Below are 17701 nucleotides of genomic sequence, written 5' to 3'. Positions count from 1 at the left end.
ATTTTAGAATTATCTTTGAGGAGTTCTACCACTAAAATCAATATATGACCTAATCTATAAAGTGCATTTTCAAAAAGTGACTTTATGAAAGTTTCTAGAATTTTGAGTATATCATTGCAGGATCAAGATTGATTCTATGCAGATATAAGCAATATCAGAAACCCAACTTTCAAAGAGATTAACTTAATTCAAAAATCATTCTAATAAGGGTTGATGTTTCTAAGAGGAAATGCTTTATCCTAAACTCTTGTGATAGGTGCATGTCATCTACTACAATGAATACTGATCTTTATGTTAAAGTATAAATAGGGTTGTTTTAGTTCTAAAGAATATTACTAATTTTCCACATTCTAGTCTTTGACAAGTTTTAAACAAACTTTGAATGCTTGGAATTATGAAAAAATACAAATTATAAACAGAATAAAATACAAAATTAGAAAAGCAGTAGTAATTTGCTTTAATCTTGTCAAAATAAAATTAAAAAAACTACACATTCTTTTTGTAAAAGTAATACTTGGTTTGTTCATAATACTATGGTTGTCATTCCATTTAGTAAAGTTTACTTTTAGGATCTTAACGGAAACACTGAAACTCTAAATCCTTAAAAAAATTTAAGATTGCCAATGTTTTAAATTTAAACTCAAACTTAGATGAAACTAAATTCAATTAAACTTCAAAATCTCAAATAGAAACTCTCTTCTAACCCAACTGAAAATAATCAAAATATAAACTCTTGAAATGTTCGCTAAGCCTGAAACTTTAAATAAGACAAAATAAAAAATTCACTAAATAAAAGATATCAAGTCTTGCATGTAAAATTGAAAATTAGACTTTACACTTTAGAATGCTTTGGCTATTATTTCGGTAAAGAGAAATATCCCTTAGGGTTTCGCCCCCACCTTGTGCAACTAAGAACTCACAAATGCCCTAGGAGTGGGAAAAATCACAAGTTCTCTTGAAATGGGAAAACTCATAAATACGTCAAAAGAGAAAACTCACAAATTCCCAAATAGTGGAAAAACTGAAATAAATATGCTCACCTCTTTAAATTGAGGTGAATTCTTGTACTTGCAAGTTTAATGCATGTGTTTAGGAAAACCAAATCAAATCAAATCTTCTTTTGGTTTGGCATAACTTTCTCTCGGGGTTGCCTTTCACTTTGATTAGCTCTCAGATTTAGAATGGTGGTTCAAGTTAAATGATTAATTAAATATACTGCATGTGTGGTGCTAATGTACAAGGAATGAAAAAACAGTGGAAGGAGAAAGGAAAGCCATGCACTTCCAGAGGAGGAAATGATGATGGAGATATGAGTGGGAAGACAAAGGATAAGATCCAATCAAAAGAAGATGACAAGTATAAATAGTAAAAACATGGGTGTCGGAATACTTAGAAGCCTTAATAGTCAAAAAAAAAAAAAAAAAAAAAAAAAAAAAAAAAGAAAAAGAAGAAGCGCCAATGTTCATCACAATGATCCCCAAAGCCTGAGACGTGGCTACTTCTGATTCGCCTTGAACGGTTCAAGCCATCTCTCCTAAAAATATAGATAAAGAAAGGTGCAGAGAGAGAGAGAGAGAGAGAGAGAGAGATGATGATGAAAATGATGGATAAAGAGATCGAAATAATAATAGGCTAAGCTTTAAAACATATGGATTAGCACTGAGCACTTGCACTGTTATCATATGAGTGTGAGAGAGGGATAAAAAGGGAACGAAGAGAGGAAGGGGAGGGGGGAGATGGTCAAAGAAGTGGGGAGGAGCTAGGGTTGCAGAGGACAAGCTAGTGCTTGCCAGTGACAGAAGAAGAAATAAATAATTAGGAGAGAGAGGAAAGGAGTAGTTTAATAAGCATTCATTTAAATAGAATTGGTACTTTTTTTTTAGGGGACCCCACATTAAAGCTACAGTACCTGGGAGGCGTATAAAAGTTTTCTAATTTTATCTTTTTATAAATCATTTTTTTATTATATGATCAAATATGTACTATAAATAATTTTATTAATTATATTATATATATATATATATATATATTTCATTTATAAATAAAAATTTAAATTTAAAACATCAATATAAACTTCACAGATAAATACTCTTAAGGCTACGAATAAATAAAAATTTAAACATACAAAATCAATAGAACTAGGACAGATAATATATATATATTTGAGAAGCAAGTAACATGCAAAAAATAATATTTTTGTGTATCCGTATTAAGTACTGCTTTGTTTAGAATAGATATTCTTACTTAAGGCAAAAAGAATTCGCAAAATATTTTCTGATGTACTATAACTTTTGGTGGCATTACCCGTAAGTGTTTAGTCAGTGTCAATGTAGGTTTCTGCTTCGTTGGTTCATTTCACAAAAAAGATCATTAGTTTGGTTTTATCTACAGCTGTTTCTCAATCAGTAATTATTCTTTAACGACAGGCAATTACTAATACCATGTAATGTCACTGTAGACATTTACAACTAATTGTAGATTTCAAACATTAGAAAGAAGAAACAATACGTAACAAATGAGACCATTAAGAAGAGAAGAAAAAAGATGGAAAATAAAACAGGACAGAAAAAGCTATCACTCTAGGCCACATTTTTTTTTGTGTACCTGTCTTGTTTTATCAACCGACCTGATATTTTTGCTTGGTTGCTAAGGACTCCAGGTGTTAAAATCATCTCCCATATAATGACGACAAAACAAGTTTATGTACTAGTTAATAATTTATACAAGAATGATATATATAATATATATGTATGAATTTATTGCAGAAATGTTGTCCATCAAGATTGAAGTTTAAAATAACATAAAAACCATAAAACTTTACTCATTCAACCGTCATCCCTATGTTGTCTCCATATAAATCACTACAGTATTATACAGTGAATGAATCACTCTCACGCGGGCGCGCGCGCGCTGCCTCAGCTGTGCGGTCTCTTTCGAAAGGCTTTTTACTACAGTAGGCGGTCATAAGAATCCAAAAACAAAACGGGGGCTATGCGACGCATAACGAGATGTAAAGTTTCAATAGAGCTTAAAGTTTTAGCGCGCCACTAAAGCACTGCTCCCACGTGATGCAGATCAGCACCATACTATTTGCATTCCATTTATCCACTACCTCCCTTCTCTACTCTTACTCATTAAAAGGCTTCTGACATGTAGAAAACAAAGCAAGCATGGTGCATACTAACAATAATTGAGTAAGTCAGGGAGGTATCCGATTCCACCTCTCCATCAACTTCTCTTCCTCCATTTAGCTTCTACTGTAGCCCTAGCCATGGCCATTTTTATCTTCAAGGACGAACTTCAACAACCAAGACTTATATATGTTGTGCCTAGCTAACTAGCTTCTTCTCTCCCCCATGCCAAACTAAACCAAGCCTTATTTTATGCACGTACGGTGCATGGCCAGCTAGCAAGGACTGCTACAGTCTTATCCAGCATCTTTCATCACCGAAGATGTTTTCTCAGGCTAATGAGCTCTATTACAATGCCGAAAAGCAGGATATATCCTCCTCTTTCTTCTTCCATTTTTCTCCGCCAACCTTTCATCACGACAATCTCCATGACATTCTTATCCCAGCAGCCGCTGCTGCTCCGGCACCTGTAGCACAGGAGAGGACATCTTCCAGTGGTGCTGCTCAGCCAATCACCGGCCGGAGGCGTCAAATAAGGAAGGACAGACATAGCAAGATAAACACGGCGCAAGGACCTCGAGACAGGAGGATGAGGCTTTCCCTAGACGTTGCACGCAAGTTTTTCGACCTCCAGGATCTGCTCGGCTTCGACAAAGCAAGTAAGACTGTTCAATGGCTTCTCACCATGTCAAAAGCAGCCATTAAGGAACTGGTCGGCTCGGCTTCCAAGTGTACAGTTGTTTCTTCTTCTGAAGGCGAAAAAGACATCTCGACTGTATCGGATAACAAGGGCAAAACTAAATCAGCTATTCTTGCAAGTGAATTTGAAAAGAACGCAAAGCCTAAGAAGAGGCCCATAGTTCAGTCTAAATTAGTTGCCAGAGAATCAAGAGAGAGGGCGAGGGCGAGGGCGAGGGAGAGGACTTTGGAGAAGAAGATGATGAGATGTTGTAGGCCAGAAGATGGAAGTAAAAGTAACCAACAGGCCAATATTTTAAAGTCTATTCCTTTAGGCAGTTTTCTGCAAGAGGAATATTCTAGCTCCCATGATTTGAAATCTTCCTTAGACTTTGTGGCAGAGATGGAAGAGCACTGTTCAACTTCTCCTATTATGTATGCAAAGGAACATGATCATAATGGTTCAAGTTCAGCAGTAGTGTTTGACTGTAATCAGCAAACTGCTGTTAGTTTATTTCAAGAACAATGGGATCACAGGAGTGCTTTTCCAAGCAACTATATCGACGAAAAGGTTCTTTTTGGTGAAGCTTTACTACAGACCAGCTACGGGAGGGGAATTAGTACGCCATCAATGTTTGATCATGTCTAAGAAATAAAATGCTTTGGTATGTGATTCTAAACCTTTGCATGTTTCTCTGTATTAATTAATTTCCCCGTCATGGCTTCTCCACGTTTTGTATCATGCGAGACTTGGTGCTGAATAACATTTATTGTCTTTTATGTGTCATTTTCTTTGCACAGATACTGTTTCTTACGGTTTCTGATAAAGTATTTTTGCCATACTATTTTATGCAAGCCTCCTTTTTTGACCATAAATACATCCATTCAATTCTGTCAGTTATCTTGTCGTAATCTCAGAAAGTAGATCAAGTGACCTAACGAATTGATGGTCGACATAGGAAAGCAATCATATGGCTCATTTCATAAAATGCGCAGCAATACTGAAACTTTTGAAGGAACAAGAAAAATTCCATACGAATTGCATGAAATTAATTAAGCTCGCTCTATGAAGCATTCTTAATTATTTCAAATTGCCAATTATGACTTAAAACTCATGTTCAATTTCCCAATGTAATTAATTTTAATTGCTTAAAATAAGAACTGTAAAATCTCCACGAAAAGAAAAAGATTATTCCTAGTTGTTACCCAGCGAAGCTCAAATCAAATGAGGCCCAAACAGTTATGAAAGGAAAAGAAACAGCTGCATGACATTGATCTGGTGATTCTAGTAGCGGCAACCAGCATTCTATGTGAAACGAGCTCTTTGTTCACAAGAGGACCCTTTAGATTACATGATTAACGATTTAACAAAAATTTCAGAGTCACCATCAATAAGTAGATAGACAATTCAGATATCGGATTGGCAAGGGAGGATAAGACGCATAAGGGGGGAAAAAGACTCTAAGAGTAAAATCACCAATCGAAGAACACTTACTTTATTTTGGGTTAACAATAAGGAAAATAAATGTAATATACATTGAATTGAGTTATGGTAATTAGGCACTTGATAGGTCGTTATTAAGTTGGGTAGTTTTGCATCTTTATAAATAGTCTCGATTTGAAGAATATTGTATAGAAGAATGCAATGAACTCTCCTTTCTGCTAAATTCTCCTTTTCCTCTTCTTATAATCTAATTTTGGTTGTTGCCCATAAGTTTAACGTTCTTTATGTTTATGATTCTCTACGGTTATATCATGATCATTATTGCTTCCAACAATCTCAGTCAAAGGTAATGTAGGATCAAATTAAAAAAAGAGCTTATGAGCTTATCCTTTATGACAAAATAAAACTTACTATATTTCTCTAGCATCTCAAGTATGACAATATTAGAATCTGTTTGAATCGAGTGATGCCACTATCAATTCTCGTTTGTACCGCTGTTACATAGATCTAGATTCTCCTATTAAGCAATCTTATCAATTTTAATAATTTATTGAGGATTTAACAAAGCAATTTAGGCATTAATTATCATAGAAAAATTGTGCTCATTGACAACCAATTCATTAGCTCTTATCGCCCAACATAGTAATGTTAGGATCCATATCCCTGGAAGCATCCTTTTAGAAATTAGAGAGAACATGTTTTTTTACTTAAAAAATAATTGCCCTTCAAACTTTATCATTTTCTAATAACTCTGAAAATTGATACTAATAAAAATTTCTTTTTTGAAATGTTTATGTTATAACATTCTCAACAAGTATCCTATCGATAGAGGGATGAGTAAGGTTAGCAATAAACATGTAAGCAAGCAAGGATTTATCAAAAAATAAAAAAGGTATGATATTCGATGTGGTGAATTTACAAAAGAGAAAAATTTCAGTCATAGTGGAAAAAAGATGTTTCTCCAGAAGGATCAAATTGAGAGGCTCATCGCAGCATTTACACAAAAAATTCATTAGCTTAATGTGATTTATAACATAAAAGGCATGAGCAAAATTGTATATAAATATAGAAAAAAATGTAATTTGCATCTATAAAATAAACTAAATAAGGTACAAGTAACCCTAGATCAAAGTTGATTGGAGAAGCCTTGAGCTTGTGATCTTGTTAATAAAAATAGAGGTAAGAAAAACAATGCAAGGCTATGCAAGGTCCATGTTAATCAATCATCGAAATGCAAAAAATATGCATCATAAAAGATCTATTTTTAAAGGAAAATTATTTGGTATGATTTAATTAAGTTTTACTCTAATTGTCTTCCCAACATGATTGTACCTAAACAAACATCAACAAATGGTAGTAAAACAAGGTATTTCATCATGTTAAGAAAATGCCTAAAAAAATTTATTGAGAATGAGATGTGGTCCATCTATAGATTTTTCTAGTTAGGTAAAACATTATTTCATGCAAATGCACATTTTATAGTCAGGCAAAATTTTGCAAGAAAATTTAAATATAAAAATCTATTTTGATGGTTATTAAATTACTTCTTTTGAGTCTTAAACTTTAAAAAAAACAACAATAACAAGAGGATCATTATTATTATCAAGGTTACCTTAATTCTTAAATTCAATTGTAAACAAATTAAACCATATGAGCAAGGCTAAACTAAATTTTGATAGAGTTCATTTTATTAAAATATCATGCATTTTGAAGGTAGTACTCAACCAATTTATAGGAAACAAATGATTAATATAGTTAGGTTATATCCAATATGACCTTCACCCTCTAGTTCTAGGAATCCTTAAAATCATGAATATGAAATAATTCATATCACAAGACAATTTAAATTACTAAATTACAAAAGCTTGCTTGATATTTTATCAAATTTTAAGATTTTTTTTTTTAAAAAGGGAAACAAAAATGTAAATAGTTTTTTTAGCTCAGTTATTCCCAAGTAGGATACAAGTGAATAATATCATAAGCTAATACCCTTCAAGAAGCGTCTCCAATAATTATACACAAAATTAAAATATAAATCTAAGCAAACCTTCAAAATTATTACTATTATTCTACAATGTATTAATTTGTTCTTTCTAATTTATTTTTCAAGAGTAGTAATTATTTCTTAATCTTTCTTTATGGATAAATGGCTCTACAGCTTTAATTTTGGGGAGTTACACCTATATAAATATATAGTTTCTTTGAAAAATTTTGAAATTAAAAATAACAATTATTTTTTATCCAAATAATAGTTTTAGTGAAGATGATGGTGGTGAACTATAAGGCTCATACATTTTTGCTTGCCTTCCACAATACTTGCCATCAATCACAATCAAGAATTAGAAGAATATTTTTAATGGAAGTTACTGGTATGTATTGGAGAGTAAAATTTAAAAGTTATTTGATAGAAATATGATTGGTAATGCCACAAAGCCTTTATGCAATAGAAATTTTAATTTTATTATGATGACATTCATTCTTGTAACAAACAACCCTATAAAATCCTAATGAATAAGATATTAATTGGATCTTAGCATAATATTTATTAAATTAAATGAATATTATTAATAAAAATGATTTTTACATAAAAAGATAAGGAAACAGAATAAAAAGAGTACAAAAAAGATGGCATAGCAACATATTGTATCTTTATTAGACACATCACAAAAAGAAATACATTTGGAGGATAATTTTGTAAATGTAAGACCTTCATTGGAAGCTTGCCAATATTAAGTAAAAATTAGATTCCTCTAACAATGCATAATCATCATAATTAATAAAAATACTAAGACAACTAGGCAATTTCTATTCATATTAAGAAAATTCATGCTAATCGGCTCATGACGTAGCTTAACATGAATAAATTTGATTCTTTCTTGAGCATTTGTAATCTAAATAAAATAGCATATGACTTGTAATTGGAAATACAACAAAGATGGATCAACACAACTTCGAGAAGAAAATCGACACCAATAGACTAATTGAAAGTGTTAGAAGTAATTTCATGACTTGCTAAAGATGTGAGGTGAAAACTTAATAAGAAAATTCATCATCAAATAAAATTCTATTTTTATTATTAGGTAGATCAAAACATTTAGTTGCCAACAGAAAATGAGATAATATTCTAAAACTCATATATGAATGTTAATGTTGAGAAAGTAGTCTGAGACTAGGAAGACACTACTTATTTTTAAAGTGTTGGGCTCATGGTATTGATCTATTGATGAGAGAAAATTCAAATGTTATTGAAGCCTATAGAAAAGTTTCCTCAAGGTTAAACTAGAAAAGTAGTGTAGAAATTTTCTAAAATGGGAAAGTCACTTTGAAATTAGTGAAGTTAAGCTGACTTCTTGATAATTTTTTTTACGTACAAATATCAATATTTTGTTCAAGCAAAAAGCAATGAAATCACAAGCTAGCCTTTTCTCAAATAACACTTGATACAAATATCTCTTTCATAATATCCAATCGAATGATCTTTGAATGATTTTTTAACACAATAGCCTTTAACAAGAGTCTAACAAATGATACCCATGATACTGAAATAATAGTAAAACCCACACTAAAAAGGTTTCCAAACAGTTGTCTAAATAAAAATAGAATAAAATTATTAGAGAAAACTGTACTTTTAAATGTTATAATTAGATTTAAACAAGTTATAATGATGAATTCACCAGAGAATTTAAAAATTAGTAGTCTATTTAAACAACATTATAACATAGCCAATAATCAATCCATATTACTTCAAAAAGATGGTAGTATAATCTTAAATCTAATTGAATCTTACTAAAATATTTTCATGAACAAACAATGATAAGGAAAAAAAAACCAAAAAAAATTTAGATCATGGCAGGCAAATCAAATAAATTAAAGTGGATATCTAGCAAGCATTAAATATCCCACCTAAGAAAATTTTAAAGGATTTTATGATATAAAGCAAATATCAAGTATGAAAAGAGCAAATTTACTTTAGTGGAATGAGGAAGAAAAAGGCTCAATATTTGTTGAAAAAAATGCAAACGCCAATACATTCTATATTAAACATGACTAGGTGGTGGTGATCACCAACAATTTTAGTAGAAGAAATTCAGTAAAAAAAATTAAGCTACTTATAAAAATTAAATCTTATTGAGAAAGTACCAAGGGATCTCAGAAAAAGTCATTTGAAAGCCTGGAAGAGGAGGATGTTAGTGTCTTGAAGAAACCACATGACGTAAGGCTGATGAAGGTGATCAAGTCATGCTAGGGATAATGGGAAAATTTATAGCAACCAAAGATTAGCAAATTTTCAGGGGCTCAAACAATAGAAACTGAAATGGTTGAAAAGGTAAGAGATTGAGTGTCATAGGACAAGTGGATTATAAGTCTGCAAGAAGAGAAAACTGACAAACTAAAAAAGGAGTATTAATTAAGACTAATTTACATGAGATAGATGGAAAGAAACATAAAACGAGAGGCATGAGAATTGGTGGTTGGGAGAGGAATAAAATTGTCACGTTAATGTAAAGTTATGAAGTCATTAAGTCAATTTCTACTCACAATAGTGTTGTTCATTTCCTTAAAAATATAAAGCATGCAATTCTACTTAACTCTTATAACAAAAATTTATCCCCTTCAGAGGTTCTTCATAAAATCTTATAAATGAAATTGAGCCTCGTTATAAGATATATGGAAGTGGTTTCTACCTAAAGATCCATGTGAGCACAAAAGCTAACTTGACCTTCACAAATTAACAAGCTCGCACTTATCAAGGCACAAGCTTGAAGCAAAACATATAGTTCTTATATTAAATGACATAAATTTTGTGCTTGACAAGGCTCAACATGGCAGCTTGTGAACTGGTTCTATCAAAATTCAGCGTGAAACGTAAATCTAATTTGTCACCTAGGATAACTGGATTTATATTTGTCTAGGAGGTCTACTTTGCAAGCTTTCATTATATAGTGCTTTAATAGGTTATTGCTTTTGTGTCAACTTTTTATTTCTTTTCTTAATCATAAGAATTCATTCATAAATTTGATTGAGTGTAAAACTATTTATATGTGATCTTATATAAAGTCTTGAATATTATGAGGCTTTTTATGAGGATTACAAGTAGTCTCTATAATGAAATGATTTATTTAAAATTTTAAGTGCTCTTTTTTGGATTTCTTTTCCACATATTAGCCTAATTTTTTTAATGACTTATTCTATTTACTCTAACTTCATTAATTGTGAAATCTTTTAGTATTAATGTTTTAATTGTTATTGGCCCTTAATTGCAAAACTTTTAGTTGAATATATGTAACTCAAAAATTTTATATATATGTAAAACTATTTATATGGATTGTTACTAAAGAGTATGCTTAAATAAAAGAATGGCATTGAAAAGTACTACAAAGCCCTATAAATACTAGCTTATTAATATTTAGGCATCAGGATTCCCTATGTAGAATGATTAACAACCACATGAATATAAATATTAATAATTCAAATATTCCCTTCTTAATGAAATAAGCTCCTATATCCCTCAGTAGGTCCCAACAAATATGTTTGCTTATGTATCATCATTATTGCTTCCTCCTTTGGCAACAAAAAACTTCCTTTCCTTGAGGTTTGGTTAATAATTCATCTAAATCAAGGTGATCAAATTGTGTTTAAGAGCATAATATATTAAATTTAATTTTTATTTTGTTCATGAGCTAGTATTACTACAATTAGAATTGAATTTTTTTTTACACGATTAATCTCTTATTGGAAGTTATTTATCTATTCACTTCCCCTCTAGCTAGCTAGAGTAAGCTAGAATCTCAACTAAAAGTTTATCTTGCTCTTGATAGCTTAAGACATCCAAAAGGCTTTATTTATGAAACAAGTATATCTAAAGAAAATGATACTTTGGATTATACAACATATTTTAAAAAATCTTCATCAAATTGGTCGAGAAGAGGTAAAAATAGAAAAGTGTTTTGAGAAGGTGAGAATGCCCTTATTTTACTAACTAAAGTATCTATTAACTTCTTAGAAAGTAGTGGCTCATTTGAATGGAGATTGATTTTAGCTAGTTTTATTTTATGTTTGGAGACTTGTATTTTCTTTATCTTTTGATCTTCTTGTCTTCTACTCTTTGTTTCTTTTATTTTGAAACTATGATCAGATTTATATATTTTCATAGTAGTAGTAAACAAATTATTGTTTTACTTCATAAAGCAACATGATGCTAAAACATAAACAAATTAAAATTTTAAAACTCTTGATATAAAAGGCACATGAAAATGCATATATGATATTTTTCTCAACATAATTGAGGAATACTACGAGAAGTAGAGTACGGATAAAACTTATGACCTCATGGCTGACAACTATAGTATGAAGCAATAAACCAGTGCCTGACTCATTATCATTTTTTTTTAAGAAAATATGACAACCACTATGAACTAAATATTGACCTACTAATTTATATCTCTACTTCTGTCATTCAGATCATGAGTTGAAGACATTACTCTTCCACTCAACTATTTTTTCTTAAAAATTATTGTCCATTATCATCTATGCTAAAATATGTCTTCTTCAATATCACTTTTATAAGAGAGATTATTCCTTTCTTTCAAATAAAATGTGTAGGAATAGGTTAAATAGAAAAATAATCATTCACGGTTACAATACATGAGATAAGAGTAATGCAATACAAACAACATAAAAACGATTTTAACAGGAGATACTAAAGGGAATCTGGCGATACAAAAGCCAAATAGAATTACATAACTAAAATATTCCTATAAAATAAAAATTAGCTTAAATTACGACATGATGTTTAGAAGTTGAGATATAAAAAAAAGAGTAGGATCTAAGGCAAAAAAAAATGCCAAAAAGAAAAATACCATCAAGCTAAGCCAAAATTCAAAATAAAGTTATTATAGAATAACCTTAAAAGAAGCATACATGGAAGCATATCAGAGATGTTTTAGCATGTAATTTGTTTCGAAAGTTGGAAGAGCATGTTGTTCCATTCTTGCAATTTTTTTTATGCCAATTTCCACTAAAAGTTCTAGCATGCATGACTTGAATTTCATTATAAATGTGCAAGCTTGCTAATAATATGAAGTATATTTTGGAGAATCCATGTGGTAAGAATCTATAATAAATGTTCATAATACCAAGAAATGTTGTGATGAATATTCGCTGTCGGTTGAATCCATCACATTTGGTGTGCTAGATTTAATTCTAATATATCTCTGATGGAATAAAAGGGCATTGTAGAGGGTACCTAATTGATACTTTTTCGCCAAAAGTAGCCAATTCAAGGTCAAGGTAACGATGCTTAGAGTTATTAAAAAATGAAAGATTAAAAATTACGCTTTCATGAAAATCTTAAGCAACTTACTAAACAAGAAAATTTGTATGCATCAATTCATGTCAGTAATTGATTTTCTAGACAAAAAAAATTAATTAGTGTTAGATTCATGTAATTATTTCATTAATGCAAGACAAACAACAGAAAGAAGATTTTAACACGAGATGCTAAAAAGTTCTCATAATACAAAAGCCAATTAGTAATACACATCTCATATATTCGTACATAATGAAAAAAAGTACAAACCATGACCTCATGGTTAAAAATTGAGGTATAAAAAAAGAAAGGGTAGGATTTAAGACTAAAAGTGAAAAAATAAAAATAAAATAACCATCAAGCAAAGCTACTTTTCAAATATAATTAATTTAATACAAAAATTAAATAAAGCAGTAGCATGCATGGCAGCATATTATAGATATTTTGATATATAATTTTTTCCATGAGTTGGAAAGGCATGTTGTTCCTTCCATGCAAATTTTACATGTCAATACTCTCTAAAAGTTCGAACATTCATGACATGAATTTCATTATAAATATGTAAGCTTGTTAATAATCCGAAGTATAGTTTGGGGAATATACAATTATCTGGAAATTTACTATCTATCCATCAAAGATCACTTCCTCTTAGTGCAAGTGGTTGTAATAAATAATGACGTAATTTTAGGGAGTTGATAAACTAGGAGGGAGAAATAAATGCAATCAGTTGTTAGCTATATATATATATATATATATATATAGTTGACAGTTCCATTAAAATATTAGTCCTAATTATAGCCTCTATTTTTTTCCCCTTTTTTTTTAAGAATTGAAGGTATTGTTTGATTATAATTTTGGCATAAGAATCTATAAAAGTGTAGCTAAATAGTCATTTTTAGTCACCGTCAATTTTATCTACCAAATAAGAGTTACTATTATAAAAGGAATAGCTGGAAGTAAGAAAGCACGAGGAAAAAAATTATTTTAATCATATACATTAAGAAAAATGTGTGTAATAATGAACATTTTATCAAAATATTAAACATGTGGCATATAATGATAAACTCACTTAGGTAAATTGATATCAATCTTTTAAGGTGCCAAACATAAGTGTTTTATTTTTGGCTAAAATGCAATAATAAAGCAAAGTTAATTAAACATGCATTCCACTCTGCTACGTGTACTCCATTCCTCTGCATACATAGTGTATTAAACTATAAGAAAAAAAAAAGCCAATTATTAACAAAATATGCAAATATTTACCATAAATTATCTTATGTATTTTTTCAATAGATTTCCCTTTGGAAATTATCACTTATTACCAAAAGAAAATTAAAAGTTTCCAAAATAAATATATCAACTAAACAATATCCCCTTAAGACTTCATTTTACCTAGATGAATTAATCATTTTCGTTTAGGTTTTTTGTGATTCAGCCCATATGTTAACCTCTTATCAACCTATTTGACAAAAGATCCATTAATGACACGCCTCTATTTCACACCCTAATGATTTGTCATTGAAGGAGAAAATATTTTTGGACTGAAAAGGTGTTACCACTATTTGTAGTTATTTCTACAAGAAGCTTTGTTAGAAAAAAATTTATACTTATTTTGGGCCTTCAAAAAATATTTTTGTCAAGTTCGTTAAAACGCTTTAATTGTACAAATCAAGAGTTTTTATTCGGATCAAAGAAATTTAGATTGGATACTATGCTTACGATTTTATTCCATGAAGAAAATTTACCTTATTGCACTCATGTTGAAAGGCATAATTATGCCATACAATCTCTTATGAGATGGCATGATAAATTCATACATTTTTCATGATAATCCCAATCCATTCAATCCAAAATGTATAATTAATGCCAAGCTATAGTATTCTATAGATAAATTTGAATTATTATTAAAGGATGCTTGCATATGATGCAATTTTTAGATTGACAAAAAACTAATGTTAACAATTGGTTTTCTTATAAAACTTAATATGGAATTTGAGTGAAGTAACATAGAGAAACTAGCTTATTTATATTGCATTAAGTTATCAAAAGCATTAACATTACAAAATTGCGGTGAAAAATCTTACCTTTATAATATACAAAGATAGACTACTATCCTTTAATGTTTCTAGGTATAATTTATAACATTTAAAAAATACCAAAAATGTGTTAAGAACCAGTAGCAAAAACTCTAGGCCTGATTAACAAAAAATATTTCTTGCAAGATTATCTGATAATTGGCTAGGGCATAATTACACCAAACATTCTCTCTTATAAGATGTACATAAAGATTTTTTATAGTATTATGATCATTGTCAATGTAAAAAATCTAACTAGTAATGTACATGTTTACTTATGACTTCTAATGGGTGAATTGAAAACATTGTGTGAAGGTAATTTAACATTTTTTTTAAAAGAAAATTTTAGTATGACAGCAACACTTATGTAAGCATTTGGCGATTTTCATGCACACAACATGTAGTCAAGGTGGAGTACTGCAAGGAGACTAGCTTATTTATATTGACATTTAGTTATGCTCATTGGGAAAATGATGCTAAAAAATACTTGTTTAATTGTTGGAAAAAGATTCTTACTGAGGATATTCTGGTATTATTAATTTGCTAAAAAAATTGGGTGGTTGCTATGGGAAACTACCTTTTTATGTTGAGCTAATTTATCAAAAGTGGTCAAAAAAGAAAATGGTAACTAATTTTTTTTTTTATTGCAAATTGACCCTAACTGCTAACAAATACATATCATTTTTATGATAATAGTTATTTTCTTAATAACAAATCTATCATAAATATTATCAAACATGTTTGCATTATTTTAAATTGTACCATTTTGCGAATATGTTTTTAATTAGGACATTAATGTATTCTAAATATTTTTCAATAGTAAAGTGAAAATTTTACATCTTAAATTTGCATGAAAACTTGGCACATAAACAGATAAAAGATAACACAAAAAATATTATAATTTTTACATGAAAAATCTAAAACAGAAAAAGTAATTGGCATGGCCTGAATAAAGTGATTTATTTTATAAGTTAAGATTAAAAAAGCCTGCTACGACAATCAAACAATAAGTCTTTATACAATGATCAAGTAATGATGGTTGAGTAATAATTATGATGATTAGATGATATTTATGATGAGACAATGATGGTGGTTTGACAATAGTTGTAAAATAACATTTGAGTGACTTTGGTTAGATACATTTGTTACATGATTGTGGTCAGAAGACGATGGTCACATGATGATGATTAATTCATTATGGATGGATGAAGTCAATTTGGTGATGACAGTCAAATAGTGGTAATCATGTAACAATGATTGTTAGTGTTGCATACCTTGAAGAGCTCTAGAGCTATCTCTATGCTCTTCACAAACTCGAGTTTTTTCTCCTTCTTTTGAAGAGAATGACTATACTTAAAAATTTAAAGTAATATTTTGGTAAATCAAAATTTTTTAAAAACTCAATTGAACAACTTAAGTTAATTTCTTTGAACCATTCTTTCAGCATTAATTTAAGTGCCTTAATGACAAATCGGGTGATCTCATGTTGTGTGAATTTCCGTTATGGAGATACTCAATTTGACTATAATCTCAGAAGAATCCAAGATTCTTTGACCTTTAAATTTTAATGATGAAGTTTCTAACCATTAACCATGTACTTAAAATGGTTTATTTCAGTTTATTTGGACTCGAATCAGATCACTTTTAATATATTTAGGTTTAACTTATAATATGTTTAGGTTTAACTTGTTAAGACATTCAATTTGATTATAATTTGATGAAGCCAAAAGTTATTCTGAATTTAATTCTAAAAATCTCCAATTAAAGCCTACATCAAGATTCATGTTTGATTGGATTCTTTTTATGGCATATCCGACCAATTGTTGTCTGGATAACCTAGCCTAGAAATTCTTCTTTTCTTTCTTCCCACTTGGACTTTATCATTTCACTGGTACTCTCAAAAATCTCACCAAGTACCTTTATAATGACCATCCTTCCTGCCAAAGTTATTAAAGTTACAGATATTTTGTTATTGTAAGTAAGGCTTGTACAGCTACATTAGCATTGTTGCGTCAAATTGTCCTCATCTCTCTTAAAGACAAATATGACCATGATCTTCCAGCGGCTTCGCTAATACTGCAACCTCCTCAAGATTATGTATTACAAGTAAATTTAATCTTCAAGATTTGTACAAATTAATGAACAATTTATTTAGCTTAATCAGTAATAGTTTAAATATGAATTATAACAATGATTTAAGTTTCATAATTGTTTTACATTTTTTTTAATTTGGTTTAAGATATAAAATCTGTTAATATTTTTGAAAGTGATTTTATGTAAATAGAAACTCTAGTTTTGAACATGTTTTCTCGCATTTTAGTTGGTTAGTTATGCTTACCTTTAATATAAAACTGTAAGCTAATTTCAATATAGATTTGATCATCAATATGTTAAATATCCTAAATATGCTTTTGAATGCATTTCGTGTGCTTTTCTTTTTTTTTTTTTTTCTACAGGCGCATTTACTTGCCCTCTCACAGAAGCTGCATTCGATGCAATTTTTAACTATTCAGTTTCCAGCTCCATTGTCTTGAAGGAAGCAAGCTAGATATTATAAGGGACAGGGCAAATGCAAGGAGGTGAGACAAGTAAAGAGGGTGGAGGTAGTAGTGATGCGCCTTAAACTGACGAGTAGATGTAATTAGAAGGTTACTATTCCATGTGCTGAGATTTACCTCGAATTCTATGACTGTTGAGTTGAATTCTAGGTATTAAAATGATATATTTTTGAATGACACTTCTATGGGTAATGCTTTTGAAATTGTGAAAATGTGTGTTGAAAATGTATGAGAAAATTTTAGGTTTCCGAAAATGGAAAAAGCATTGAAGTCCTAAGGTTTCTAGCACAAATTTCCAGTAAGCAGTGACGCATTATCTACAGCTTTTGATAAGTGTTCGAAAGGATTTTTTATTACCAATACAATATCATTTCAACAAACTTTAATGTTGGAAACATTTCATGCAGTTTTCTGAATCAGTATTATCATTAGCTAGTATATCAAAATAGTTCAAATTTTTTTGGTGGTTTTATTAACTTTATTTTACATCCATTTATGCTGAATTA

At 30.0% G+C, this 17701-nt stretch overlaps 1 protein-coding gene and 1 long non-coding RNA gene across 2 annotated transcripts in view; one reads left to right on the top strand and one right to left on the bottom strand.

Moving 5' to 3' along the window:
* Window positions 1-17701, bottom strand: part of LOC110027381 — a 50934-nt gene that overhangs the window by 23914 nt on the left and 9319 nt on the right. The window lies entirely within an intron of this gene.
* Window positions 2854-17487, top strand: LOC110027379 (transcription factor CYCLOIDEA-like). Its single transcript, XM_020728778.1, has 2 exons — window positions 2854-4474; window positions 17094-17487. The coding sequence occupies exon 1, from the start codon at window positions 3454-3456 to the stop codon at window positions 4456-4458; it is 1005 nt and encodes a 334-aa protein (XP_020584437.1). The 5' UTR covers window positions 2854-3453; the 3' UTR covers window positions 4459-4474; window positions 17094-17487.

The sequence above is a fragment of the Phalaenopsis equestris genome, unplaced genomic scaffold (genome assembly GCF_001263595.1).
Source record: "Phalaenopsis equestris unplaced genomic scaffold, ASM126359v1 Scaffold000428, whole genome shotgun sequence".
NCBI lineage: Eukaryota > Viridiplantae > Streptophyta > Magnoliopsida > Asparagales > Orchidaceae > Phalaenopsis > Phalaenopsis equestris.
Note: the sequence above shows the minus strand (reverse complement) of the source record. Positions and strands in the feature narration are given on the sequence as shown.